This window comes from Manis javanica, chromosome 12, assembly GCF_040802235.1.
Source record: "Manis javanica isolate MJ-LG chromosome 12, MJ_LKY, whole genome shotgun sequence".
NCBI classification, from domain to species: Eukaryota; Metazoa; Chordata; class Mammalia; order Pholidota; family Manidae; genus Manis; species Manis javanica.
The window spans coordinates 38,721,361-38,748,380 of NC_133167.1; the positions used below are offsets into that span (position 1 = coordinate 38,721,361).

Here is a 27,020-nt window from a genome sequence, read left to right on the forward strand (position 1 = left end):
GGGATCCAGCTATTTATTGAGGACTCTTGGTATGTAGAGACTTAGATGTCAGAAAAGAACCAAAAGTGTTGTAAAATCTTTTTGTCTTAGTTGGGTTTTCCAGAAGCTGCCTCTGAGATGACGATTTACATGAAGTGAGTTATTAAGGTAGGGGCGCTAAGGTAGTGGTACGAGGCCTGGCAAGAAGCCAAAAAAAGGTGAGGGACCAGCCAAAGTTCTGCAGTGGGTAGCTTCTGCTTGGTCCTACATGGAGCATAAGTTATTCCCTGGAGCGGGAAGGGAGACATTCTCTTGTTCGCACCTCTGTCAGTCCTTCATTAAGTCCTGCCCTCTGGGAAGTAAGCTTCGTGCAATTCTAGCTCTCCAAGCACTGGCAAATTGCCTTCTAAGAACCCAAGGGAAGTCTGCTTAAAAAAATTAAAAATGTTCACGGGTGCTGGTTGGTGGACATGAAAGCACAGGAGGCCAGGAGGGGATCTGGGCAGAACACTGAGGCTGCCTTATGCTTACAACGGATTGGGAAACTTTTGAAAGGGTGTAAACTGACATCTTCCCTGATGTAAGAAATTAAAGAGAGAAGGTAACAGTAGAACACACAGAGTGAATTCAGAGGAACAGTGACATTAGAGACTTGTTAAGAAAAGTAAAAGCCTAGGTTGCTATAGTGAGACAAGGAAGGGAAAAAATTGCCTTCAAGCCTTCACGGAGATGAGATGGGATGGGATGATGTGGCTACCTGAATCAGGGTGGGGGAAATGGATGTCATTTCACAGAGGAAGCTGCGAGCTTTGGTTGCACCCTGTGTCTAGCTTGAATGTCTCTTTGCATCTTTCAATGAATTCCAAGGTCTCAGTTCTGGACCTCAGTGCTCCTTTGAAGCCCTTGTGTGTGATCTGACTGGCTGCCTCTATCCTGATAGAGGTAGGTCACTTTGGAATCAGCAGGATGCCATGCCCTGGAACGAGTCTGTCAGAGAAGGCAGGGCTGGGAGGAATGCTACTGGATGGTAAACTTTCAGCATGGCACTGCAATGCCAAACAGGGGTATGCTGGGGACCAACAGAAAAGGGTAAGGGTGGCTGCAGCTCCTTCCATTGTTCCAAGTTCATGTAGGAGAGTAGAAAGAGCACTAAATTAGAATTTGAGCGACTACAAGTCTCATTCCTGCTCTGTCATTAACCAGCTTTGGTAGCACTGAGCAATTCTCTTAATCTTTATAAGCCTCAGTCTCTGAAATTGCAAGGCAAACAAATCTATTACTAGGCAAATCATGTCATGGTAAATGTTAACTATTTCAACTATAAGATTTTAAGGCTGTAACTGTAGATGTTCATTCAAAGATACAAATGAACAGACAAAGCCAAAAAGAATATGAAGGTCATGGACGAGGACAAGGGCTACTAGAGCCCCAAAGACACAGATAGGATTTTAAAACAGTTTGGTTAAAAACAATCAAACAAGCTAAAACAGTGGCCACCAAGATTCAATTCGGCTTTTAAGGAAAAGCCCTGAAGTTAAGTAAGGCCTAACTAAGACTACGTGCAAGTTAATGCTTTATAAAATGATCAAGGTGAGTTACCATTTACTCTCTCCTTACTTGACACCAGAAGCTATTGCCTAATGTTTGCAATTTCTCTCTTCTCTTGTTTTGATCATTACCCTTTTCTTTTTCTCTTAGTTCTTTCAATTTTCCTATATTTCTCTCCCTGCTTTGACAAGGCTGTGTTCTAGGTTGGATTCCAGTTCAAATTTCCTACGGAAACCAAAAAAAAATATTCTGGGTCTCACTTAGGAAGTCACTGAAAAGTGGAAGAAAAAAGCAGGGAGAAGAAATAGGGTTAGAAGTTGGGTAAAGGAGAAGACGGGAAGAATCCATCAAGGGGGTGGGAATTCACAGCAGGGGGTTGGCCTTTGTTTTCTAAGAAGAAGCCACTTATCAGTTGGGTTTTAAATCATGCTACCTTTTCCTCCTCTGAAGTTTCAGTCTCTGAAGTGATTTGTTATTGAGACTCATAGGCACTAGTTGATTAAACACACACACACACACACAATCCCAAGACCTTAATACTTGTTTAGAAATTGAAAATTTATCATTAGGGTCAACTGTTTCATATTTTTTATTAAAGTAGGCCTTTGTATTTCTAAAGCAATTTAATTTTTAGAAGAGTATTTGATATAGCATCTTCTGGCTATAAAGCCAATTTATGGAATAACTAAAATACACAATTAGAAATCACTTGAAGACATTTTGCTCCTCGTACATACAAAAAGCAAACAAACAAAAACCCCTAAGATTAATGTTGGGTGTAATGGGAGAGTCAGGAAGAGACCTTGGAAACTGACTAGTGTTCCTTACCTGCCGATAGTTAGACGTGAAGGCTCCGAGGTAAGCGACAACCCCTGAGGAAATGAGGATATCACCCGTCAGGTTGATGTACAACTGCCCCAGCTTTAGAGCTGTTTGGCTCCATCGAGTTTTCTCACCCCCAAGGCCTCCGATCAGCTGCTCAGCTCGTTCTAGCTTTTTGCTACACAAGTCAACCTCGAAAATGAAAGTAAGCTTTTATCAACATCCACTAGCACAGGTTCAAAATTCTGCAAGATTTTATCCTCCGAGATGAATTATTTTTTCAAAAATTATACTTCCCCTTGGAACTTTTTAACTTGCTAAGAGAAAAATGTGAGATATTTCACTACAAAAATGAGAAACTCCATGTTTTAGAGGCTTTTTTCATAATGAAGTATGTACTTTACGAAATTCATAATGGATATTTATCATATAATACAAAAAATAGCTCTCCTTAAGGAAATGACATATGAGACACTGAAAATTAAGTAATAAAAGACATTCTCTTGCAAGTATAGTGTTTTTCTTCCATTTTATATTATATATATAGAAATCTAAGTGCATTTTATTTTAAATATTCTATGAACGTTTCCCCTCATTTAACTACGGTTGATTTAATGATAATTTTAAAGGTTAAATGTTTAAGAGTTTCAGTAATTTATGCTTACTTACAAAGCACAATTTTCAACTTGTTAGATTGTGTCAACCTACTCAGACACTTGCAATTAACCTTAAGTTAGGACATCAGTCAAGAGCTGAGAGCCTACTCTGTGAATAAGACTGTCAACCAAATGTGATTATACATAATTAAGCAGTGTGATTAAAAAAAGAAAAAGGGTAATTGTGAAGGTGGCAAACTTGGCAAAAAAAGTCATTTCAACTCACACAATAGGAATATGCCAGTAGAATGCTGAATTATTTTGATTTAATTTTAAGTGACTTAGCATCACTATTCTTGGACGAAGAAAAGATTAAGTAAAGGTTAGTTTAAGAATCAAAATGAATAATTCACATGAAAAGAGGTAAATAATTGATAAAAGTAGAGGCATTTAGGTTATTTTGGAATAAGAATTTGGATTACGCTTTTTCCTAATGCTATTAACATTTGGTTTTAGATTTAAAAATATACATTACTTTGTCCAAAGACAGGTTTAATAAAGCAGAAGGTATGTAAATCATAATATTTTTGATGCTTCCTAAATTTGGGCTTTTTCTTTTAATTTTTCTTCTCTTAATATCTTCCATCTTCCTAGTTTCTTTCTTCAACCATTCTTTCAACAGTGTTTATGATAAACTGGGTCAGGTCTTGGACTACAGTAGTAATAAAGGTGCCATCAGAAAACTACTATGCAAAAATATTTTAGCTAAAGATTTCTCCTCCAAAATCAAATTTTTAGTGCACACATATGCATATATTCATATTACATTATCATAATTGTGAATATTTTATCAAGAAAAATAAAAATTTCAAATCCACAGCAGTTGAAAAGTGTTTGCAGTGAGTAACCGTATATTCATCTATTATATTATTTAAATTAAAAGTGATCACTTGGAAATAATGCCACATAATAGGTCATATTTCTGAAGATTAGCACAATGCTATATATTTGTACAAACACAGAATTTGTGCACGTATTCTATAGAAAGAAGCAGTCTGGTACTGTGGGAAAAAACATAGCTATTACAGTCAGACTGCCTGCATTGAGATTTAGCCTTAATGCTTAGAAGCTGGGCTGATCATGGGCACATTGCTTAATCTTTCTGTACTTGTTTCTGCAAAGTGGCACAAGAAGATTACCTCCTCCAGAAGGCTATTGTGAGAGAATAAATGAGAAAATGCATACTGTTGTCAGAACAGTGCCTTGCACTTAATAAGGACTCAATAAATATTGGCTGTTATAAAATATTTTGATGATTTTATGAACATAATTGGATTTTAGCAGTTAATTTTTGCAAAAAGTTATCCCTATGCAAGTTACAGCAATGTTTTTAGACTTAAAAACATTTTCGGTGGACATGGTGTGGTTTTAGGTATTGAGTTCAAATCTCAGTTCTTCCTTAACTCTGACACAACCTAAGCCACTTAATATTTTGGTTCTTCATTTCCTTACCTATAACATGAAGAATGATTTAAATAATCAAGCTCAGTATTCCAGTAATCAAAGGCAATGATGATGGCCTTTCTTTTTCTTTTGGAGGGGAAAGGGCCCAGAAAGTAAATACTTTCTTCTCTGTGGGCCAAAAGGCAAAAGAGAGGATATTATATAGGTACTTTTATAACCATGTGGTGTGTAATCACTTAAAAATGTCAAAGCCATTTGTTAGCTTGAAGTCCATACAAAAATGGGCAATGGTGGATTTGGCCAGTGGGTCATAGTTTGCTAACTCCGGACCAGGAAGAAAACAGGATTGATGTTCTGTGCTAGCATGAACATCCTATTTATTTACAGTAATTGAGGATTTGCCCATATTTGTCTCTATTATCACATACTTGGTTTTCCAAGTCGGCCTTCTTTTGTTTATTTAGTTCGAGTGTGTCCTGAAGCTTAGCCAGCTTGGCCTGAACTTCGTGCAGGGCTGCTTGCTTCTTTCTCAGACTGTCCATGGCGATTTTAAGCTCCCCTTCAGCTGAGGCCAGTTTTATCTTTTTGGGAGCTACTATTTTTGCCACTCTGCAAAAAGTAAAATCAGAATGTTAAATATACATTTAATATTCTAGTGCACTTCCTATCACTGAATTTACTTTTCTAACCTTACTATAACTCAAAACACACTTTTATGGAAAACATGTACTGATGTCTATATTATGTATTTCATCTACAAATCAGTCAAACCTGATGCCGGCACATAAGAAATGGCTATAAAATAGATACCAAATATGCATAATGTTTTCATATAAGTAGTTTTTTTAACCCAAAATATGTAATTGTTGCCACTGTGAATATTGGTGGTTTTGTAAAAGGAGAATAACATGTTCATTTAAAATATTACAGTGTCTGTGGAAACTAGCCTGATTTGTTAAGGCTTAATTCTGATAAGGAGAAAGTGAGGTGTTTTATCTATGTCATTTCACTTAAAAAAAATATTAGAATATACCCTTAACTAAAATGAGCCATCTTATAAATATGCATATTGGCAATAAAAGGGACAGTAATAAGGATGGATATAAATTTTCTTATATCTGGAAAATGGAGTCATGTTATCTTTATAAAAAATGATAAAACAATAAATTAAAATTTGTCATTAATATATCATTGTCCAAAACATAGTGTGTTTTGTATGTATATATGTATAATGATTCAAATGATGAGTTTGAAACACATCCTGTAGTAGTTGCTTTTTGAAGAAATAAGCAGTAATTTTTGCTATTTTGTACATTATATAAATGGTTCTCATACAAGCATCAAAAAAGGCTTCTTGTCTCACAAAGAATATATATTATACCAGTGACTTTCAATGTGGTTGAAGATGTTTCCTCTACTTCAGGGAATCCATGAGGTCCTCCCTTGTCCATTTAAACATCTATCTGTGTGAGGCTATATTTTCTTCATGTGCTTCAATCAACACAACATACTGCAACAGACTGAATGAAGAAGCGGACTTGAGCATCTAGCTGGCCTTCTATTGGCCAAGTATTAAAGAGATTTGCTACAATATAAAACACCACTACTCTTCTCGCAATTTTTTTTTGTGGAAAATGTAGTTTTTAAGAGAGATAAAATAATTTATGTTAACATATAATCTTTTTATTGTCACTTTAGTTAATCAGTACTTTTGAAATTCTGTTTTTATTTCTAATATGGTAGATAAAGTTTTTAGGGTCAGTCTTCAATAATTTTTAAGAGTATAAAGAGTTCTTGAGTCCAAAAAAGTTTGTGTCACACTATTTAATTGGTATGGTCTTGCCTTCAGTAAATACATAAACACATAGCATGTTTAAGGCATGATTTTCTGAAAAGCCTCTCGCTTGCATAGCGTTTAAGCTTTACGTTATCTAAATGACCAAACGTGAACATAAAACATATCTATTAGCTTTTTTTCTGTCAGTACTTACTTATCATATGAATCCATTGCTATGACCCATTTGCATAGTCCTTCAGCTGCTGTGGACGCATTTCTAATCTTCTCTGGAATGAAATCTGGATTTGGAATATAATTTTTTCTTATGATATTCATATAAGCTGGAGGAATGTTGTCCTTGTCATATTCATGAAGTGACTGTAGAAATCGAATGTCACCAAGAAGTCTCTTAGCTGGACCCCAGAAATCCTCTATTTTTTTCCCTGAACCTGTGGGGTCGGGGATTTTGTCAGCTTTGATGCCTTTCAGGATACATATAGCTTCCATAACAAGCTTGACTCCAGCAGGGGGACTCTTCATGGATTTTACCACCGTGATGTCCTTGAAACAACAACATGCAAATTATTAAAAAAAGAATTGTTTGTTTATGCATGACTTGTAATGGCTCCCATTTTCAAACCAAGCTGTAGGATATAGAAACTGACTCCATTCATTGGGTAAAAATGGTAACAGTGATAGAACTGTGTCAAAAAATATTAAGAAGTTGGTCCCAAAGTTAAAGTTAAAAACAAAATAAAACAATGGGAAGATGCCCTATGTGAGATTACTTGTGACATGAAGTCACTTCAAAAACACATAAAAGAGATTTGGCTATTACAAATTAAGTTTCATTGGTACCTAAAAACTATAAAAGTAACATATATGGGGGATGATCAAAATAGGGACAACAGATAAAGAGGTGCAAACTTCCAATTATAAGATAAATTTGTCATGGGGATAAAAAGTATAATACGGAGAATACAGTCAGTAATATTACAATAACTTTGCTTTTTGATAGATGGTAACTACATTTATATAAGGTGAGTATTTTGTAATGTATTATAATTGCTGAGTAACTATATTGTATATCTGAAACTAATATAACATTTTGTTTTTCAACTATACTTCAATTAAAAAAGAAATTACAAAGAACATCTGTAAAAAAAAATTAAGTGGCTAATATTTAGTAAGGACATCTTTTTAAAATACTATGGCAACATCATTATTCACCTGGATTTCAGCAATGTGCCCTGTTCTTGCCCCACTTAGGTCTAAAAGCAACAAACAAACAAAACTATAAAAGAAATAGATGCAAACGTTAGAAAAATACAAAGAAGTTATACATATGAAGGTTCCCTGTAATCCCATAATATGTAGTTAACTACTGTGATCAATTTCATTGATATTCTTCTATATCTTTTTCTATGTGTATATGCTACAAACCAGTGTATATGCTATATTTCAACCAGTGGAATCATAGTGTACATACCATACATGATGTCTTAAAACCTATTCTATTTCAATAATATATAGTGAACATTCTTTCATGCTAGTAAACATCTGTATCATTTTTAATAGCTGACAATCTTCTGACATATAAACATAAACCATAATTCTTATACCCTATCTATGCTTTTTCTCTATTTTTTACTATTATAATTGCCATGTTGAATCAAGGAATTTATGTCTTATATTTTTAAGGCTTTGACACATATTGACAAATTGTTTTCCAGAAAGTATATAAAGGTACCTGTTTTACTACATACACCCTTAACAACACTGATAGGCATTCTGATAGGCAAGAGAAATCTTATTTCATTCTGCATTTCCTTAAATATAAGTGAGGCAGAATATACTTTCACATACTTATTGACTATTTGTATTTCTTCTTCTGTAAATTGTTTCTTTAAATTATTTACTATCTTATCTTACAACTACCTTTTTTCTTGATTTGTAAGAGCTTTTTACATAGAGGCATATTCTTCTTTCGTTTGCCATGTAATTCAAATATTTTCCCCCAGTGCTCTATACTTTTGTCCATGGTGTTTATATCAAATAAAATGTGTTGGTTTTTAGTTACTAAAATTTATAACTTAAAAAAGTTATTGATTATGAAAAAAAAGAGTATTCAGAGCATACATATTACAAATAATATTGCTTAGCTTTTTTCTGATTTCTCTCAAACCTAAGAAATCTTAGTCTTTTCCAAGATTATAAACATGATCTACAACTATATTTAAATTTCAATCACTCTGAAATCTATTTTGGAGGAGAGTGTGAAGAAAGGATCTAACACTCTCCTACCCCATCCTAAAAGTTTGGCCAAGAATCCCAACACTTCATTTAAAAAAATTCACCCTTATCTTTCTTGAAATGTTCCCCTTTCACATCTGAATTTCTAATACCACATTTCATCAAATCTAAAATATGCTATTATAAAATATAACATCGTAAATTGTGTAATTATCTTATGTATGGCTTAAAAAACCCACTAACAAACATTTCACATGATCACATCTACCTTAAGGCACATCCCAGTCACAAAAGTGTGTAAGTATTAAAAAGATGCACCTTAGAATCAAAATATATACTTGGGTCTTGTTCTTCTGTACATTATTGTAGCACAAGGTTGTTAGGAAAAGGTTCCTGAAATAAGAGTTGCTTTATGATAGGTTATAACATTTGGCAGTTTTCTTATTTTCCAAAATTATCTCAGTCATGCACAAGCATTTCTTTTTTTCAGGTGAATTATGGAATCCTTTTGCCAATTTGAAAATTATTTCAGTTGCTTTAAAGGTAGAGACTAATTTGGAAACACAGGCTGGTTATAGCACACAACGGTAAGTCCTCTAGTGAGCTACAATGACATGCTTCCCAGCAAGTGTGTGGCAGTGCTCTTACCTGTGCAGTGAGAGTATCAAGGGCAGAAAGGGCTGACTCTAATATCGGTAGGGCCCCTGCCAGGTCAGCGTCACATTCGTCTTTGATGGCTTTAGAAGCCATAGCTTGTTCATTTGCTACAGTTTCATCAGCTTTTACTATCTTTTCGGTCTTGGCAACTTCTACAGACTCCCTCTCAATGATTACCATCATTTCGTCAACCTCTTTGCTAGCAACTTTTAACTGAGGATGTAGAGCTTCCAACTCGAGTTGCATTGTGGCCACTTGAGACGCAGCAGAATCCAGTTTATCCAAGCCCACCTCATACCTCTTCTTCATTTTCATTACCTCACTGAAAGCAAACAGTTAGAACAAGGTTACTTGTCAGGTTTGATATCTTATTTCAAGGAAAATTTAAGTGTTCTTGAGCTTTTCAGGCTTTTTTCCAGGTATAACCAAAGGAGTAACCTGAAAGATTTTTGCATATAGTAACAATTTGTGGAAAAAAAATAGAACTTCAGAACATTGGATTGTGTACAATTAAGAGCAGATAGTGGACACAGTAACATGGGTGATTGTAGTAACCACATTGTGTTTTCATGTGAAACGTTCGTAAGAGTGTATATCAATAATACCTTAATAAAAACAAAGAGCAGATAGTATGTCTGGTTCACATTTGTATTTCCAGTACTTTGCACAATATCTGGGCATATAACAGAAATTCAGAAGTTGCTGTATTTATTATACACTAGGTATAAGGCAAGGAGCCTCATATATTAAAATGAATGGTATACCTCTACAATTAGTCACTTTGGGAAGTTTATTCCAGCAACCATATTATTCCTTACCGCCTTTTGATAATCACTTCTTTTTAATAGACTTCAGTGCTGAAAATATATTATTTTGAATGTTGCTAAAGGCGGCAAATGATTTTAAGATGTACTCAGTATCTTGAAATAAAAATTTTTTATTAAGACAAAAGTGATATAAAAATAGACAATGAAGCTCAACATACTTTTTGTGCAAAATGATTACAAGGTAATAATAACTGATTAGAGATATATTATTCTAATGTACTTTAACTTTTTATCTGTATTCATATATGTTCTATAGATAATTATACATTTAATGTAGAGAAAACTCTTTTACTTTATAATTTGCTTCACTTTAAATATTTGATACACCATAATGTTTGAAGTAACAGATGACACATTTTAGAACTCTGCTTCAGAAAGTAGGTCGGAGTAGGTAATGAGGCAGTATAATTGTCTAAAGGCAAAAGCACACTCGAGTGAGTGCTTAACTGGCTTAACCTGGAACAGGTAACCAGGAGAACGCCAAAGATACTGTCACAGGGGAAAAGGACCATTTAGAAGTGAGGACATGCTACATTTTGTCATGTTGATTCCCTCTAGCAAACTAGATGACAGGAATGGAAAGTCAAGGGACTGGATACACAACATTATCTGTGAGTTGGGTTTCAGTTGAAATCTTGCAGAGCAAGCACAAGAAAGGTCTCACTCCTGCCAGCATGAAGCAGTTCCAGTATTGTGGTTCCTCCCACGTGACCCTTTGCCAGTTAAACTACTGGTTTCCTGGAAGGAGACCTGATCATTCGCTTCTAGGTTTAGTACTGCCTGGCTATAAAATGATCTGAAGGCTTTTGCAATTAAGGGAAGAATAACTACAGGATGGGAATTCTAGTTGAAGTAAAGCAAAATTTTTTTTAAAGAGAGGAAAATTGTAAAGGCAAATAAGAATACCTAAAAATGCTCAGAAAATGATTTTTGCAACCTTCCTGTAAGTTTATATCTTATTTTCATAATCGTTCTTCCAGTTAGAATGGCCTTAAACATTGTGGGTATGCAAACAGAAACATAAATGATATCCAAAATTTTGATCCTCCTGGATGGGAAAATATGAAGGAAATAAAGTGCAAGATTTCATTAAGTTAAAGATCATAAGATCTTCATGGAAGATAAGTATTTTGACAGCCAAAGACATGATAAAATTCATCCAATCCATGTAATAGACTGGGGTAAGAGTTGCAGGTTTCACTAGATAGATGGGAAAAATACTAATGGTATGATTCAATGGTATATAGACAATGGTGAGTAGGAAATACACCCTAGCTACACAGAGGGCATTACAATACTCACTATAAATACAGATGAGGAAGGTCCTACCAGTAGCTGGGCAGCATTCTGGACAATAAGAGAAAAGGTGCTTCAAAACACCTGAGGTAGTGGGTTAGCAACAGGAAGATTTAGAATTAGCTATAGTTAATATGCAAAAACTAAACAGTATTAAAATTTGTATCAAGGAATCTAGGGTGTTTTAAGTATTATTTTTAATATTTAAAAGAATTTGTCCTGCTAGATTAATAGATCAGCCTTGTAGTCCAGTATAAATTGTGTTACTGAGCAATAGGTTTGTGTTTTTAAGTTAAAAATCTCATTAAGTTTATAAATAATATTCAAACATTTAAAAGAACTTAAGAGTCACTATATTAATTTTTAGTTATATAAATTTAACTTACTAGATTTTATAAATTATGTAAGTACCTAGGAAAGTTTGATTTGTTAAATCAGACACCAAAAGGAAATAAAAACTATTAAAAATTACAAATGCAATGAAAAAATTTATTTAACTTTCTGAGTGTGACCAAACATTAGTTGAAGATGACCTTAAAGGTGATCACTAAAATTTCTAACTTTCTAACTTTCTAGCTTAAAGTTTTTTACATTTCATAATATATTAATTCTTAGAACCAAAGAAAAATTTGAGTAAATTTTTCTCCATGTAAAAGTCACCCTCAAAATTCACACTGACACATTCTATAGTACATGGCCTTGCTGAAGTGTATGTTGATGTTATCAAATGGGAGTTGATTTAAAGAAGGAAAGCTGACAAGGTATATTGAGTGGCTATCTCTGGGTTTCAGCTGTTTGCTACCTAAAGAGGAAATTTAATCTATTATCTAATTATTTATCAAACAAAAAGTACTCTTAGGTGATATTTACTCAATATCATTGTCAAAGTGTCCTGGGGCCTTACCACAGATCTGAGTGGCACACTTTCATTCCTTCAAACAACATGATTATTCATTCACAGTGTGCTATGCACTACATCTGTACAGAAGAGTAAGACCGGCTCCCTACCCTAAAGACGACTGTGGAGTGAATCATTTAAACATTTACAAAACCCACAGTATATGTATATGTATGAAATAAATATCTATTTTATCATATCCATGTCATATACACACAAATATTTTTAAGCCCCCATAGCCTACTTTGAAATATGAAATTTCATCTTTACCTTCTTTTCTTTTCCAACAACACTTTGAAGGTAGAGATTAATTCAAGATAAGAGGTAGGAGTCACATAATTGTATCTCTGAAGTTCAACATAGAAGGATGTTGATAAATCTACAGTAGAAGTGTGGAAGCTCTTACACATGTCAATACAGCCTTCTCGTATTTCCTCTGACATTTCAATTTCTTCCAAGAAACGTGAGGCGACTGCCTGCAGTGCATCTTCAGGCCATGACTAAATTTAAGATAAATGCTTTAGCACTTGATTAAAGTTATCAGTAAAAATTACTATTGCAGTCTTTTACAGTTTATGGATGTTAGAAATGGAGGGAAATGGATGGGGTGGGACACACTTTCATGAGGAGCTCCCCCCCATCCGGGTACTCTCTTGCTTAGGGCAAGAGCAGCTAGTACACATAATAATAAATCTTCATGGTTTGTTCAAGGGCTAGAGAAATTGTTCATGAGCACTGCAGGGACAAGGAAGAGGAAAGGAACTAAACTTACAGAATGTTCATTTCTGTGTGCATTCACTGGTATTCCTCATTTAATTCTTTCAATAGTTCTCTGAAGTAAACATTACTATATTTTCCCCTAAACTCCAGAATTATATGAACAACTAACTCTTTGATTTCTCTTATAGACATCTTAAACTTACCAAGTCCAAAATGTTGTTCTTATCACCCTCAAAATAGTTGCAGTCTTCCCCGACTTAGTAAACATCATTATCATCTACCCACTTGCTTACATCAAACACAGGAATCTTCACTGACTCCTCTCTCCTTCAACCTATATCCCCCACAAGCAAGTTCTATGGGCACCAGCCCTAAAATAGTTTCCAAATCCTCTCCCTTTATTTTATAGAAATATCCTCTGTTTCTACAACAACCATCTCAATCCAACTCCCTATTATCTTTGTGGAATATTTTAATAGTGTCCTAACTTCTCTCCCTGTTTGTGTGCTCTGTACAGATGCCACAATGATCTTTTCAAAATGTAAGTCAGCTCGTATCACACTCCCCAATTTATAATCCTATGAAGACTTCCCAGTATATTTAAAATAAAATCCCAAACCAGCTTGTAAATATCTACCAGGTCTGGCCCTTCCCACCTTTCTGACCTCAACTCTATTCCCCCTCAGTTACTCTGCTCTCATCACTGATTTTCTTTTACCCTCTCATTCTTTGTATTTAGCCACTTACCTTCCCCAGTTCATTCTATCTGCCCAGATTCTCTCAGTACTGGCACTTTTTGTCTTTTCTGTTTCCTCTTAAAGGCTACCTATTCAGAAAACCTTTTACTCACTATGTGCTGCTGTACATGATAGATTTATTTTTGCTAATTTGTTTGTATAAAGGAAAGTCAAAGAAAGGAGAAGCCTTGCCTATTTCATTTTCTTCTTCATTTCCAGCTTTCAGAATAACACTTGTTACAAAGGGTTCAATAAGTATGACTTGCATGGAATGCTTGATTTTAACAGGAAATGGAGGAACAGGAGGACTATATGAATTTTCCAAAATCAGAATGCTTACGTGTTAGATCTCACTTACAGGATCTCTGCCACAGTCCACAGATTTCCTACCTCACACCCTGTTCTGTGCTTCCTGATGCTGAAGTTCACTACAAAACATCACTTTGGCTAATTGAAAGAGATTGGAGGGTGGGAAAAGAGAAAGGTAAGGGTTTGTATACCCTCCCTTTCTTTCTAGCAGGAGATGAGTTCTAGGTCCTGGGTTCCTGTTCCTCTCAGGCACTCCTACTTCCACAACTCCAAACTACAGTAACACTCTTTCCTCCTTATACCTTTTTATATCGAGCTATAGTAACAACGTCCTGCTATGTTCTACCACATACTGATAGTTCCACCATCCCTTCTCAGTTCTTTTAATCCTGTCTACACCTCCATTAACATTCCTTTCATTCAACGTTCCATAGTAAAGCCTTCCAGTGTGCTTGCTCTGTTTCCTGTCAGAACCCTGACTGATATTAAACTTTACACTAAAACTTTCTATAATTCATTAAGGTTAATGACTGTATACATTAGTCTAAAATGCTTTTCTAGTATGATAATTCCTTCAATTATCATTTCATAAAATACACTACTGTTAATCAGAAAATTCTACTAAAGTACATTTTGGGGGAAGTCTATAAAATAAGTCATGATGATGATGATGAAGATTCAACATTTCTAGAAGTCTATCTAAAGTTTACATGTCAATACCTGAAACCAGTCAATGGTACAGCAGTTGACAAGAGCAGGGAACTTTCTAAGACGAATCCGAAATGTATCTCCAATGGGACTCATGGCGAGGACAACATGCAGTTGGTTGCGGCAGCGATCAATAAACATGTTGAAAAGAGCTATGGGGCTTCCATCTGTTTGTTTGGTTTTATCCCGTTGGCGATCTAACTGACGCATCTTATCGCATATCTCCTGCTTCTCATCTAATTCAAAGAGATTTGGGATCTCCCCAGCATTTAGCAGATTGTTCACATCTTCCAGAAATGACTCCCTTTTAATCTGAGTATCTGTAAACAGGAAGACACCCTGCATGTCACCCTCGGCACACTTCCTTAAGATAACCTTTAGATCTTCATGCCACTCAGAGGTGCCATAGCCTTTGGAGATTTCAACCTGGAAAACTGCATAATCAGCCATGTGGGCAGCTAATCTGGTGACAGACTGCCTTCCACTCCCTCCAACACCAACCAGGAGAGCGTGGCTGCGAGGCTGCTTCAGGATCCTGGAAATTCTGCTAATGTGTTCTATGGCAAATCGAAATAAGACAAGGTTCATAGTTTTTTTGCTCATATTGTTGTATTCTTCTAAATGAGCTTCTACTATCACCCGAAGATTATCTACACTTGCGACTTCTCTGTAGTTGGTATCCTCCCTCTTGGGATCATGGAAATCACAGAACATTAGGCTGCGTAAGTCATCTTCTTCCACCACTCCATCATTATCAAAATCCAAACCTTGAAAAAGCCCATGAAAATCTTCTTCCATATATTGTCTCAAAATTTCTTGAATGTACTTGATAAGCCAACTTCTGTCTGCATTATCTAGAAGGCGATCATAATATACCCTAAGGACCTGCATAATAATTAAAAGGCAGCTTTAGGAATGGATCCTTCAATTTTTTTGTTTTATTTCTGTGCTAATTTCAATATAAAAAGTACTCTCAGGAAATTTCTGTGGGTTTTATTAAAACCATACCTAAACAATCAAGACTGACTCACAGTAGTTTATTTTAAATATTAATTTTGATCATATATATTTGAAATGATATGCAGTTATTTCAGTTATCAATAATAAAGGAGCTTTGGGGGGACTAAAGCATATTATAGAGATGAAAAGAGTATGGGGGACTAGAAAATTTTAAAAAAGGGCTGAGGTAAGTGACTTCCTTGGCTGGTCACCCAGCTGTAGATTTGGGAACTGGAATCCAGGGTTTTCCAACTCCCTTGCTATGATCTTTCCTTTTTTCAAGCCAGATAACATTTTGAAAATCATTGTCAAATCAATATATATATATATATTTTAATAAAAAGCTCATTTTCTAGAAATGGAGGGGATGTCTTAGGTGATAGGCATGTTTGTTTTGCAGTGTGAGGACACGGTGAGAAGGCAGCCTTCTGGAAGGGAGACCCAGAGAATCTCACTAGAACCGTACTGCTGGCATGTTGATCTCAGACTCCTGCCAGAACAATGAGAAAATAAATACATGTTGCTTAGGCCACACAGTCTGTGGTATTCTGTTATGGCAGCACTAGAAGAACAATACACATATGATATAAGCAGTGCATATTTTTGTCAGCAAAACTTCTGACATTCTGGGGAAATGACATAAACTTGTCTGCATCAGCTTATTCACCTACAAAATAGTAGTAGTAATGCCTGCGTTGCAAATCTCACAGATGTGTGACAAAAAATAAAATGAAAACATATGTGAAAACACCACAGACAATTACTACAAACTCTCTTAGAATCAGCCTAATGGTGTTTGAGCGCAATGATTTCAGTGTTTTCACTGTTGTCAAGCTGATGACATAACAGTGTCATCCCCTTTCTAGCACTGCTGGCTGCACAGGCAAATGGTATGATTGAAGTCTCCCCTCTACTCCACCCAGTTCAAAAGCTATTTCTCTATAGGATAATCTAGTTTTCCAACATATGTCAATAGTCATGTCCTTGAACTGATGTACTGAAGACCTTGTACAATTTTCCTGTGGGAGAAGGGAATTAGATTGAGCCAACCTCATATACCAGGCATCAGGGCCTATGCATGAATCAAGTATGTTGTTATCTAGCTGGCAAGAACCTAAGGCAAGTGTTTTTCAATATTGTCAAGGTACCTGCATGGAATTATCTGCGCTACTTGCTAAAAGGTAGACTCCAGGGCCCCACTCTGTACCTGTTGACTTAAAAACTTAGAGAATGGTACCTGATATATCCTTTCATGTTTTTCCTTTTTTTGTTTCCTTACATAAAGTAAAAAAATCTTAAGTGTACAGCTCCAAGAATTTTCACACATTTATACACCCATGTAACCAAGATCAAGATACGGAACATTTCCAGCACCTTAGCAGGTTCCCCCATTTTCACTTCTATTGATACCCACTCTCCTCCATCCCTAACAGAAGACTATTATTCTACTGCCATTCCTTACATTTTTAAAAGTTGACATGTAAAATTTTCTATTATAATTCTAAATCATTGCAAAGGAGGTAATTTCTAGTACACTTATTTTGTATTTGAATGTTTGCACTTTTTGACTATTATGAATAATTCTGCTAATACATTCATATGTATGTTTGTGTGGACATATGTTTTCAGTTTTCTGGGGTATATAGCTAGGAATTGCAGGGTCCAATGGTAACTCTGTGTTTAACATTTTGAGAAATTGCTAAATTGTTTTCCAAAGTGGCTATTCCATATTACAGTCCCAAAGCGATATATGAGTGTTGTAATTCCTCCACCATCTTCATCAACAATTGTCATTATCTGTCTTTTGCTTGGGTTGCTTGTGTAGAATATCTATATTTAGCAAGCAAACCAAATATTATGCACACTAATTTATAAGAGTCCTGGAGAAGCCAAAGAGAATGTGAGATAGTAAGCCACTTTTACACCTTGAAAACATTTAGTGAAATTATATTAGTTCTTCTAGCTTGGTAAAAGTATCTGGAAAATAAAAAGATGCCTAGCATCTAATATATATTAGAGCCTAAGGAAATTTGGAGTAAACATACAGCACAAATTATAGTGTTGAGTATAATCACTTCATACTTTTTTGAACCATTGAAAACAATGTGCCTAGCACTGTTCTCAGCCCTGTGGATAACTCAGTGAGAAAAAAAAATCTCTATTTGCATGGAGCTTGCATCCTATATGAGGGAGATGGACAATAAAGTTAAATGGCAGGAAGTTGATAAATGCTGTGGAAATACTTTGGAAAGAAGAAAAACTGAGCAAGTCAGGAAAGGCTGGAACTGCTAGTGGATTGTGAGTTATAGCTTCAATAGGGTGGCCAGTGTGGGCCTCATTGATGAGAGATTTGATCAAAAGCAGTAGGAAGCAAGGCCAGAGGACCAGTATCTGGGGGGAGGAACATTCCAGGCAGAAAAAACAGCCAGGAGGCCTGTGTTGAAGGATTGATGAGGGTGAGAGCAGAAGGCAGCCTGGGGGGAACTAGGGAAGAGGTATACACATATGATGTCTTTTGGGCCCCCTGAACTTTTATTCTAAATTCTTCCCAGGAAAGTAAGGTGCTACTGCAAGGTTCTGAGGTGAGGACATACATTCATTATGATATATGAACATGAAACAGTCACAAAAATTTATATTATGCACTTCACTAAATACTCAAAAAGCTTAACAACCATTGTCAAAACTCAATAACTTGACAGTCAAGACAGTATAGTATTGATCTATCTATCTATCTATCTATCTATCTATCTATCTATCTATCTATCTATCTATCTATCTATCTATCTATCTAATCTATCTATCTATATCATCCCAAGTGACAAAGCATATTACATTATAGAAAGGCTCTTTGCTTCCTCCCTTTATGCACTAATTCAACAATATTTATTGAGTGCTGCCCGCATAAAACTTCTATTATAGTAGACATAGTAAGTAAGCAAAAATTTAGACTGTGTCATATGACCTTCAATGTTATGAAAAATGAAGCAAGATAAAGGATCAAGAGCTATAGGGGTAGAGATGGTCCACAGAGAGCTCTATGGTGAGGGGATATTTGACCAGAGATCTTAAGGAGCTAAGTGGGCAAGACTTGTGGATAATGGAGGGGAAGAGCATTCCAGGCAGAGGAATATCCAGGGCAAAGTTCCTGAGTTGGAGGACACTAGATGCTTCTAGGGTAAGACTGGGCCCTTGACAGAAGGTGCCTTAGGCAATGCAATGAAAAGGCTCCTCCAGTGATGTCACTGCATTCCTCCCTCTTGCATCTCCCCCTCTCCAGCTTTCCGCATATTTCTGTTACCCATGTGGTCTACCCAACTTAGAGCCTGTGTCCATGTCCAAGAATAGGGACTCCACTCAAGCAACTAAATGGCCTACAGTGGAGAATAAGAATCTACAGATCATACTTTCCAAAGAATTAGATTTAGAGACCTTGCTGGGGCCAAAATTTCCAGATGGAGTGGACATTTAGTTGGACATATATTTGAATGCATAAAGATTTAGGAGTTCAAATTATAGGTCGAAAAGCCTAAAGAAACAGAATTTTTAAAAGCCCTTTTGAAACTTAGGTCTTTGTGGCACATAGTTTTAACAGCAGCACATTCTCATTTCCTATATAACTACACTATTAAAATCAAAAGAACTGTATTACTTACATATTAAAAATGGAAGAACATTTTTCCTCCCACTTTCCCATATTCTTTGCCTATTTTTAAAATATTGAACTATTATTTTTGATGTTTTAATTTCTGTATTCTCTCCCTCCTATAAAGTTTTACAGGTAAACTTCAAGTTCCACATACAGCTTCCAAAGAGAACTTAACATATATTTTTATGCAGTTTCTATGCTTTCAAACTTGGTTTGCTTTGAAGATCTTTTGGCACCTAGTAATACAAGTAATATAAATAAATAGTCACTTCTTATAAAACTAGCTCCTTAAAAAGTGTTCATCTCAAAAGTATTTGAAGCCAAACTAAGAGGATTAAGTCACTTAACAGAGACTGACCTAAAGTGATACCTACTTCGAAGTATCCTATAAATCAGCAGACATTCCTAAAAATAAGAGATAAAGGATTTTAAACATCAAAAAATTTACTAGTGTTAAATACTTTAAAAAATTATCTGGACCATTGGCCTTCATATTGCCAAATAGCTTAATGCATTTCATCAATGCAAACTGAATTTCTCAGGTCCTGGGATGGTAAAATCTTTGATTCTTGCATAATCATATTTCAGTAACACAGAAATTTACCTCATGAACCCAAAGACGTTTAATCGCTTCTTTGGTTTCTGCTGTTTCAGGTCTTGACAAACACACACCCTGAATGACCCGAGAGAAATCACGGAGGTTGAACAAGTAGTGTGATTTAGCTGGCGTAGGCAAGAGATTCTTCATTGCTTCTTTATACAAAGTCATTGTACCATTAACGATCTGTGTGGTCAGATCTAGAAAATCATCTGGAAATTTATAACTTAAAAAAATTTTTTAAATAAAAGGAAATAAAAATGTTAGCAAATACAGAATTATAATAATACGTAAGTGACAGCACAACTAGCATAAAATTTTTATTCTAAAATGATTAGATCAATTTAGTTTTCAAAATTACCATTTCTTGCTATAAATAGAATTTTTACTTCTTTTAAAGCTATTTTGCATTCATTATTTTATTTTATGTTCAAAGTAACTCCATTAATGAGCAGAACCAATTAATAGACTTAAAACTTTAAGTAAGTGAGCCAGCCAAGCAACCCAGATTTTGTCATCTAAATCCAGCACCCACTAGACAAATGTGTCCTGGCCTCTTTCTCTCCCATTCTCAATTGCATATAGAGAGAATCTCAGAAGAGCATTTGTAAGATGGCTGTTTTCAGAATGGGAAGGAAGAAAATGAAAATACAGAAAAAATAAGAAAACAAGAAAAAGAAAAAGGAGAGTGAAAAAAAGAAAAGAGAGAAAGTGAAATAAAGACTGCCTCAAAAAAATGGGCCAAGAGCATAATTAGGGTAGAAAGCACATGGTGGAAGAGTATCCATTTGGTAAAACCTGCTGTCTTTACCGTGGCTCAGCAAGGAGCCAGCTGTCCTTCTCTGTCCTCAACGGACAGGGAAGGAATGACAATTTCCTGAGGATGGACACTAGGGAGGCAAAACTTGCACTGCCCTGGTTCTCTTGGTGCCCTGACTTCTGCAAATCTTGTGGAGAAGCGCTGAGTGTCCAGAGCTAGGGAGAAACATTTCCCCAGGGTACGCGCTCCAATGCTACACTCAAACCTGGACATGGACACCCCTAAGGAACTCAAGAGTTCTAGTGCAGGATATCAAGGTCAAAGGATACACCTGGCATATCTGTCCAGCATTAACTGTACTACTTGTGGTGAAAATTCAAAATACTGATAATCCCGTCATGGACGTATTAAACAACAGAATGCAAACATTGCATAGTTTTTTGGGCTAACATCCAAAAACTTCAAATAAAAAAGAAAAAGAGAAAGATATGCTGGCCCCTTTGTGTTAACTCCCCATGACTGGAGGTGGGAGCTGCAGAGGGGAGCAAGGTTACCTGTTATCTTTTCCTTGTCTAGGGAGGCTTTCATGAAAAAGTTTAAGAAGCACTGCTCATGTATATGTTTCCAAAAGATTTTATACCCCTTAATGAAAAAACAAACACACCTTACTTCACTTACCAGATTTTTAAATGCCAGGTTAAGATTCTAGAGAAGATTGTAAACATGGATTTATCACTAAACTCATTAATTGTTATAATATTGAAATGTCGCATGTATCGAGGAGTTACTGGATTTCGACCACCACCTAAATATTGAAAAAGAATAACTCTTAACAATGTTACTAGTGTATACTATTTTCCCAATATTTTGCATCATAAAACAACTTGAAAAATGGACAAGTTCACAGCATGCTGAGAAGTTAAGAGTAATCAAATATTTGGGTAACCCTGACTTCAAAACAGTTTTCCCCTCAAACTCAAGGTGTTATTTTCCAAGTTGAATTATCTGATTGAGTTCAACTAATTAGACATAATCTTGGGTCAGGTCTATTTACTAAAGGAAACAGACCAGACAGAGAAAGCCAGTGGCCACCTTCTTCATGACTCATAGTCCAAAGCAGTAAATGCTACATGTCCTCATTACAATATTAAGATACAATATTATACAATATTAATATAATATACAATATTTTAATTATATATATTAATATAATATACAATATTACAATATTTCTTACTTTAGAAAGAAAGAAAGGAAGAAACCCTGGTGAGCCTGACTGATCAAACTTCAGGGTCCTTCCCATATGGATGAAATTCAGCATAACCTTGGCATATGGCCTAATTTTCCCCCACATCTTGAAATGAATTTCCCTAAGACTAGTCTATTTGGTTTATGTGGCCCCTTCACTGGCTGCTTGCATTTTTCAAAATTTGGGGATTAAATCACTTTAATACAATAATAATCACATTTTCAAATATGAAGATTTAATTCTGAATTGGAAGGTAACACATCATTTTACAAAATTGATATTATAATTTAAAAATATATAGACAAATTTCATTTGCTTTACAAAGGTGTTTTATTATGAAATCTTTTGTAAAGAAGTGATTTTAAAAGTACAAATATCTCTAATATTCTCATATAGGTTCACTTATTAAACATTTTATTGGAATATGGTTGATAAACAAAATTTCATTGTTTTCAAATGTTCCACAGATATAATTATATACATTACTAAATGCTCACCTAGTGTACAGTTACCATACCAAGATATTACAATATTATTGGTTATATTTTCTATGTTGTACTTCCATTCCTCTAACAAATTTATTATATAATTTGAAGTTTGTACCTTTTTGTTCCCTTCACCTATCTCACCACCCCACCACCCAAAACCTTCCCTGTGATTACCAATAGTCTGTTTTCAATATTTATGGGTCTTTTTCATTTTTTTTTGTTTTGCTTTAGATTCCACATATAAGTGAAATCCATGTTTTATGTTTATTTAAAACTAGGTAAATCTGTATTTTGTTTTTATCACTGAATTATACAGTGCTGATTCTGAAAATATGAGTAATATGTGAAAGCATAAAACTAGTAGTCTATAGATCAAAACAGCTATGTATAGCTATGTAGTTAGAAACATATAATGAACACTGATATACCTGGGCAAGTTTAATGAGATGGTGAGAGGGTTGCAGAAGGAAAGGTGAGAGATCCTATCTCCCAGTTCTGTCTTCAAACATTCCTCCCAGCACTTTTAGAAATGGGGTCCAAGAGGAAAAGATACCCCAGGGATTCAGCCTACTCCTCTGTCCAGTCTCTGAGGAGGCAGGGAAAAGTGGGCAGAGAACACCAACAATAGGCTTGGGTGGTGGGGTAGAGGCAAAGTAGAACTGAAGTGGCCCAGGACGTGTGCTGAGAGCAATTACTGCCTCAGTGTGAACTCTGCCTTAAGGGTCAGATAAGGTCAAGGGGTTAAGCAAATATTGGATGGAGTCCCTGAAGAAATTATCTATCAAGAAAATTTTTTAAAAAATCGAATAGCAGGAAGAAAAGCTGTAGTTGAATCAAGCCATTTGGGATATACCCCAGTATAAAAAATTTCTCCTGCACAGAGATTCCTTTGAGTTTATAAATTCCTCTTAGAAAATGTAAAGGTTCTTTAAGAGTTAGTTCTTCTGGCTATTTCCTACTTAATTTCCTCTCAACAGCCTGCCTAAATAGAGACTCACGAGACTGGGACTTGACTGGAGTGGAGGAAAGATAATCTCTGATGCAGGGACATTCCATGTAGTTGAAACATTAAGGAATGAAACAGAGGGAAATGAGCTGGGGCATTCTCAGAATGCAAGGACTAGAAATGGAGAACAAAGGCCTAGGAGGTGAGAGAAAAAGGACCCCAAGCAAGGCAACCCACTTTACAGTTTCAACGACTGTGGCTCACTCCCTTAGGTCACAATGTACATGCAGAGAAAACATATACGCAAAGCATGGTAACTCAAACTCAGTTGAATTTCTTTCTTTCTCTAGCTTTTTAGATAAAGGCAGAGTGATTTTCAATCTTAGTAATCACAAACTCAGAAGATGTACCTGGAGGTCCCATTGCACACATGATTTGAACGTCCACTAGTTTAATCATAGAACAATCTTTCAGGTCATACCAATTCCAGTGATCTAGCCACTGTCTAAGTAACTCGATGGGGGGCTGAGCCCCATACATCTCTCGAGCAGGCATATTGACATCATCTACAAAGACAACCTGAAAATAAAGGGAAAAGAGGTATTAGAAAATACTAACACTTAATATAGTGTTCTATTGTGAAAACAATGTTGAGGCAAAGACATTATCTTGTAGAGAAGTGATGATCTCTTCAAATCAAGAATGATGTCCCCTAACATCCATGCTTCTGTGGAATGGGGAGACAGTCTCATAACTAAACATTTTAGGTTAAGAGTCTAGGACTTATTCATCTTCTCATACAGTTTGTTTCTCAATATACTTTCTCTTTTTTCCTTTGTACAACTTCAGTACATTAAAATAAATGAGAAAAGTGTGCAGATTTACAGTGATGATAACCTCTGAGTGGTGAGTGTGAGGTTCAGAAAGGTGTCCTTGGCAGAGGAACATAGATAAATCAATTGATAGCTGGGTTGTTTAAAGGCATGAAAGACCAAGCAGCAATGGTTCTGATGAGCAAAAATGTTAATGAGAGAACTAGGAAGGTAGATAATCTCCCAGATGAATATTCCACTTTTAATTCAAAGGGCAACTGCTTGCTTTTAATGTCAAGTTGTCTAAGGTACATACTAATATGAACGCACTTTCAGGAAAACTTCTTAATACAAATTTATGATGGAAAAAACTGTACAAAAAGATATCAACCTAAAGCAATCTACAGATTCAATGTAATTCCTATCAAAATATCAACAGTATTCTTCAACAAACTGGAAAAAATAGTTCTAAAATTTATATGGAACCACAAAAGACTCCGAATAGCCAAACCATACTGAGAAGGAAGAAAAAAGCAGGGGGATCTCGCTTCATAACTTCATAACTTCAAGCTCTACTACAGAGCCACAGTAATCAAGACAATTTGGTACTGGCACAAGAACAGACCCATAGACCAGTGGAACAGAATAGAGAGTCCAGATATTAACCCAAACATATGTGGTCAATTAATATATGATAAAGGAGCCATGGATATACAATGGGGAAATGACAGCCTCTTCAACAGCTGGCACTGGCAAAACTGGACAGCTACATGTAAGTGAATGAAACTGGATCATTGTCTAACCCCATACACAAAAGTAAATTTGAAATTGATCAAAGACCTGAATGTAAGCCATGAAACCATAAAACTCTTGGAAAAAAACACAGGCAAAAATCTCTTGGGCATAAACATGAGCAACTTCTTCATGAACATATCTCCCCATGCAAGGAAAACAAAAGCAAAAATGGACAAGTGGGACTTATCAAACTGAAAAGCTTCTGTACAGCAAAGGACACCATCAGCAGAACAAAAAGGCATCCTACAGTATGGGACAATATATTCATAAATGACAGATCCGGTAAAAGGTTGACATCCAAAATATATAAAGAGCTCATACACCTCAACAAACAAAAAGCAAATAATCCAATTAAAAAATGGGCACAGGATCTGAACAGACACTTCTCCAAAGAAATTCAGATAGCCAACAGATACATGAAAAGATGTTCCACATCGCTAATCATCAGAGAAATGCAAATTAAAACCACAATGAGGTATCACCTCACACCAGTTAGGATGGCCACCATCCAAAAGACAAACAACAACAAATGTTGGCAAGGTTGTGGAGAAAGGGGAACCCTCCTACATTGCTGGTGGGAATGTAAATTAGTTCAACCATTGTGGAAAACAGTATGGAGGTTTCTCAAAATGCTCAAAATAGAAATACCATTTAACCTAGGAATTCCACTCCTAGGAATTTACCCTAAGAATGCAGCAGCCCAGTTTGAAAAAGACATATGCACCCCTATGTTTATCGCAGCACTATTTACAATAGCTAAGAAATGGAAGCAACCTAAGTGTCCATCAGTAGATGAATGGATAAAGAAGATGTGGTACATATACACAATGGAATATTATTCAGCCATAAGAAGAAAACAGATCCTACCATTTGCAACAACATGGATGGAGCTAGAGGGTATTATGCTCAGTGAAATAAGGCAGGCAGAGAAAGAGAAGTATCAAATGATTTCACTCATATGTGGAGTATAAGAACAAAGAAAAACGGAAGGAACAAAACAGCAGCAGACTCAGAGAACCCAAGAATGGACTAACAGTTACCAAAGGGAAAGGGACTGGGGAGGGTGGGTGGGAAGGGAGGGATAAGGGTTAAATAAAAAAGGGGGCATTACTATTAGCAGACATAATGTAGTGGGGGCACGGGGAGGGCTGTATAACACAGGGAAGACAAGTAGTGATTCTATAGCGTCTTAACTACGCTGATGAACAGTGACTGTAATGGGGTATGTCGGGGGGACTTGGTGATGGGGGGAGTCTAGTAAATATAATGTCCCTTATGTAATTGTAGATTAATGATACCAAAATTAAAAAATAAAAATAAGATATCAAGCTCCAATATTCCTGGCTTCCTTGTTCTAATTGTAGCAGTGCACATGAATGGGACCAGTGCCACATGGATAGAAACAGAGAACAATTACCATTCTCTTGCCCAAAGGAGGACCAAAAACTCCTTTTCTTCTTTTGTCCAATTTTGACATGATAATATTCTGAGTTTGAGCTGCTGTAGTTTGTGCTGAGAAGTTGATTAGCAGAGGCTTGTAGATTTCCTTATTGAGTTGACTTAAAAGAAAATTCTGATAACATAAATTTAAAAATGAGATATTGTTGGAATTATGTTTTGACATTTCAAAATAAATACTAAGCATCATAGCTGACAACACTCACATTTACCTTAGAGTCCTATAACAATGCAAATAGCTATAACAATTACTACATCAGTGAAGTGTCTCTATTTGGGCAGGCCCTGTGATCTCCAAAACCACCACACAGAGTATACATTCCTTCTTAACACAGGTCATTGGGTCTGGGAAGCTGAGAAAGTTGCTTAAGGTCCCAGGGATGGGGCAAGAATTCAGATTGCCATTTGCCTCTCCAGATCAATATTCTTTTTAATATGGCTTATTATCTTTCCACTTAAATACCAAGTTATCTGACTTTCAGTTGGGAAGCTTAAATAATATAATTGCATTTTTAAAATGGAATTTGCCAGAAACCAGATACAATTAAACATCTTAATCAAGATGTTGTATACAACAAATCATTTTTTAGAATGAAGAACTAGGAAGATATTAATAACATATTAAGTAGAAAAAAGCAGATGATAAAATAAAATACAAAATATGTTCCAAATTTT

General features: G+C 35.7%; 1 protein-coding gene across 6 annotated transcripts in view; it reads right to left on the reverse strand.

Moving 5' to 3' along the window:
* The window catches only part of DNAH7 (dynein axonemal heavy chain 7), a 234,954-nt gene that overhangs the window by 75,318 nt on the left and 132,616 nt on the right, over positions 1-27,020 (reverse strand). For all 6 annotated transcript variants that reach the window (XM_073218408.1, XM_073218412.1, XM_073218409.1 and 3 more), the window contains 10 exons: positions 26,305-26,460; positions 23,691-23,859; positions 21,276-21,402; positions 19,844-20,063; positions 14,604-15,476; positions 12,388-12,617; positions 9,088-9,418; positions 6,401-6,747; positions 4,838-5,018; positions 2,356-2,541 (listed from right to left, as the gene is read on the reverse strand). In XM_073218408.1, the coding sequence (XP_073074509.1) occupies positions 2,356-2,541; positions 4,838-5,018; positions 6,401-6,747; positions 9,088-9,418; positions 12,388-12,617; positions 14,604-15,476; positions 19,844-20,063; positions 21,276-21,402; positions 23,691-23,859; positions 26,305-26,460 (2,820 nt within the window). The remainder of the gene's footprint in view (positions 1-2,355; positions 2,542-4,837; positions 5,019-6,400; positions 6,748-9,087; positions 9,419-12,387; positions 12,618-14,603; positions 15,477-19,843; positions 20,064-21,275; positions 21,403-23,690; positions 23,860-26,304; positions 26,461-27,020) is intronic.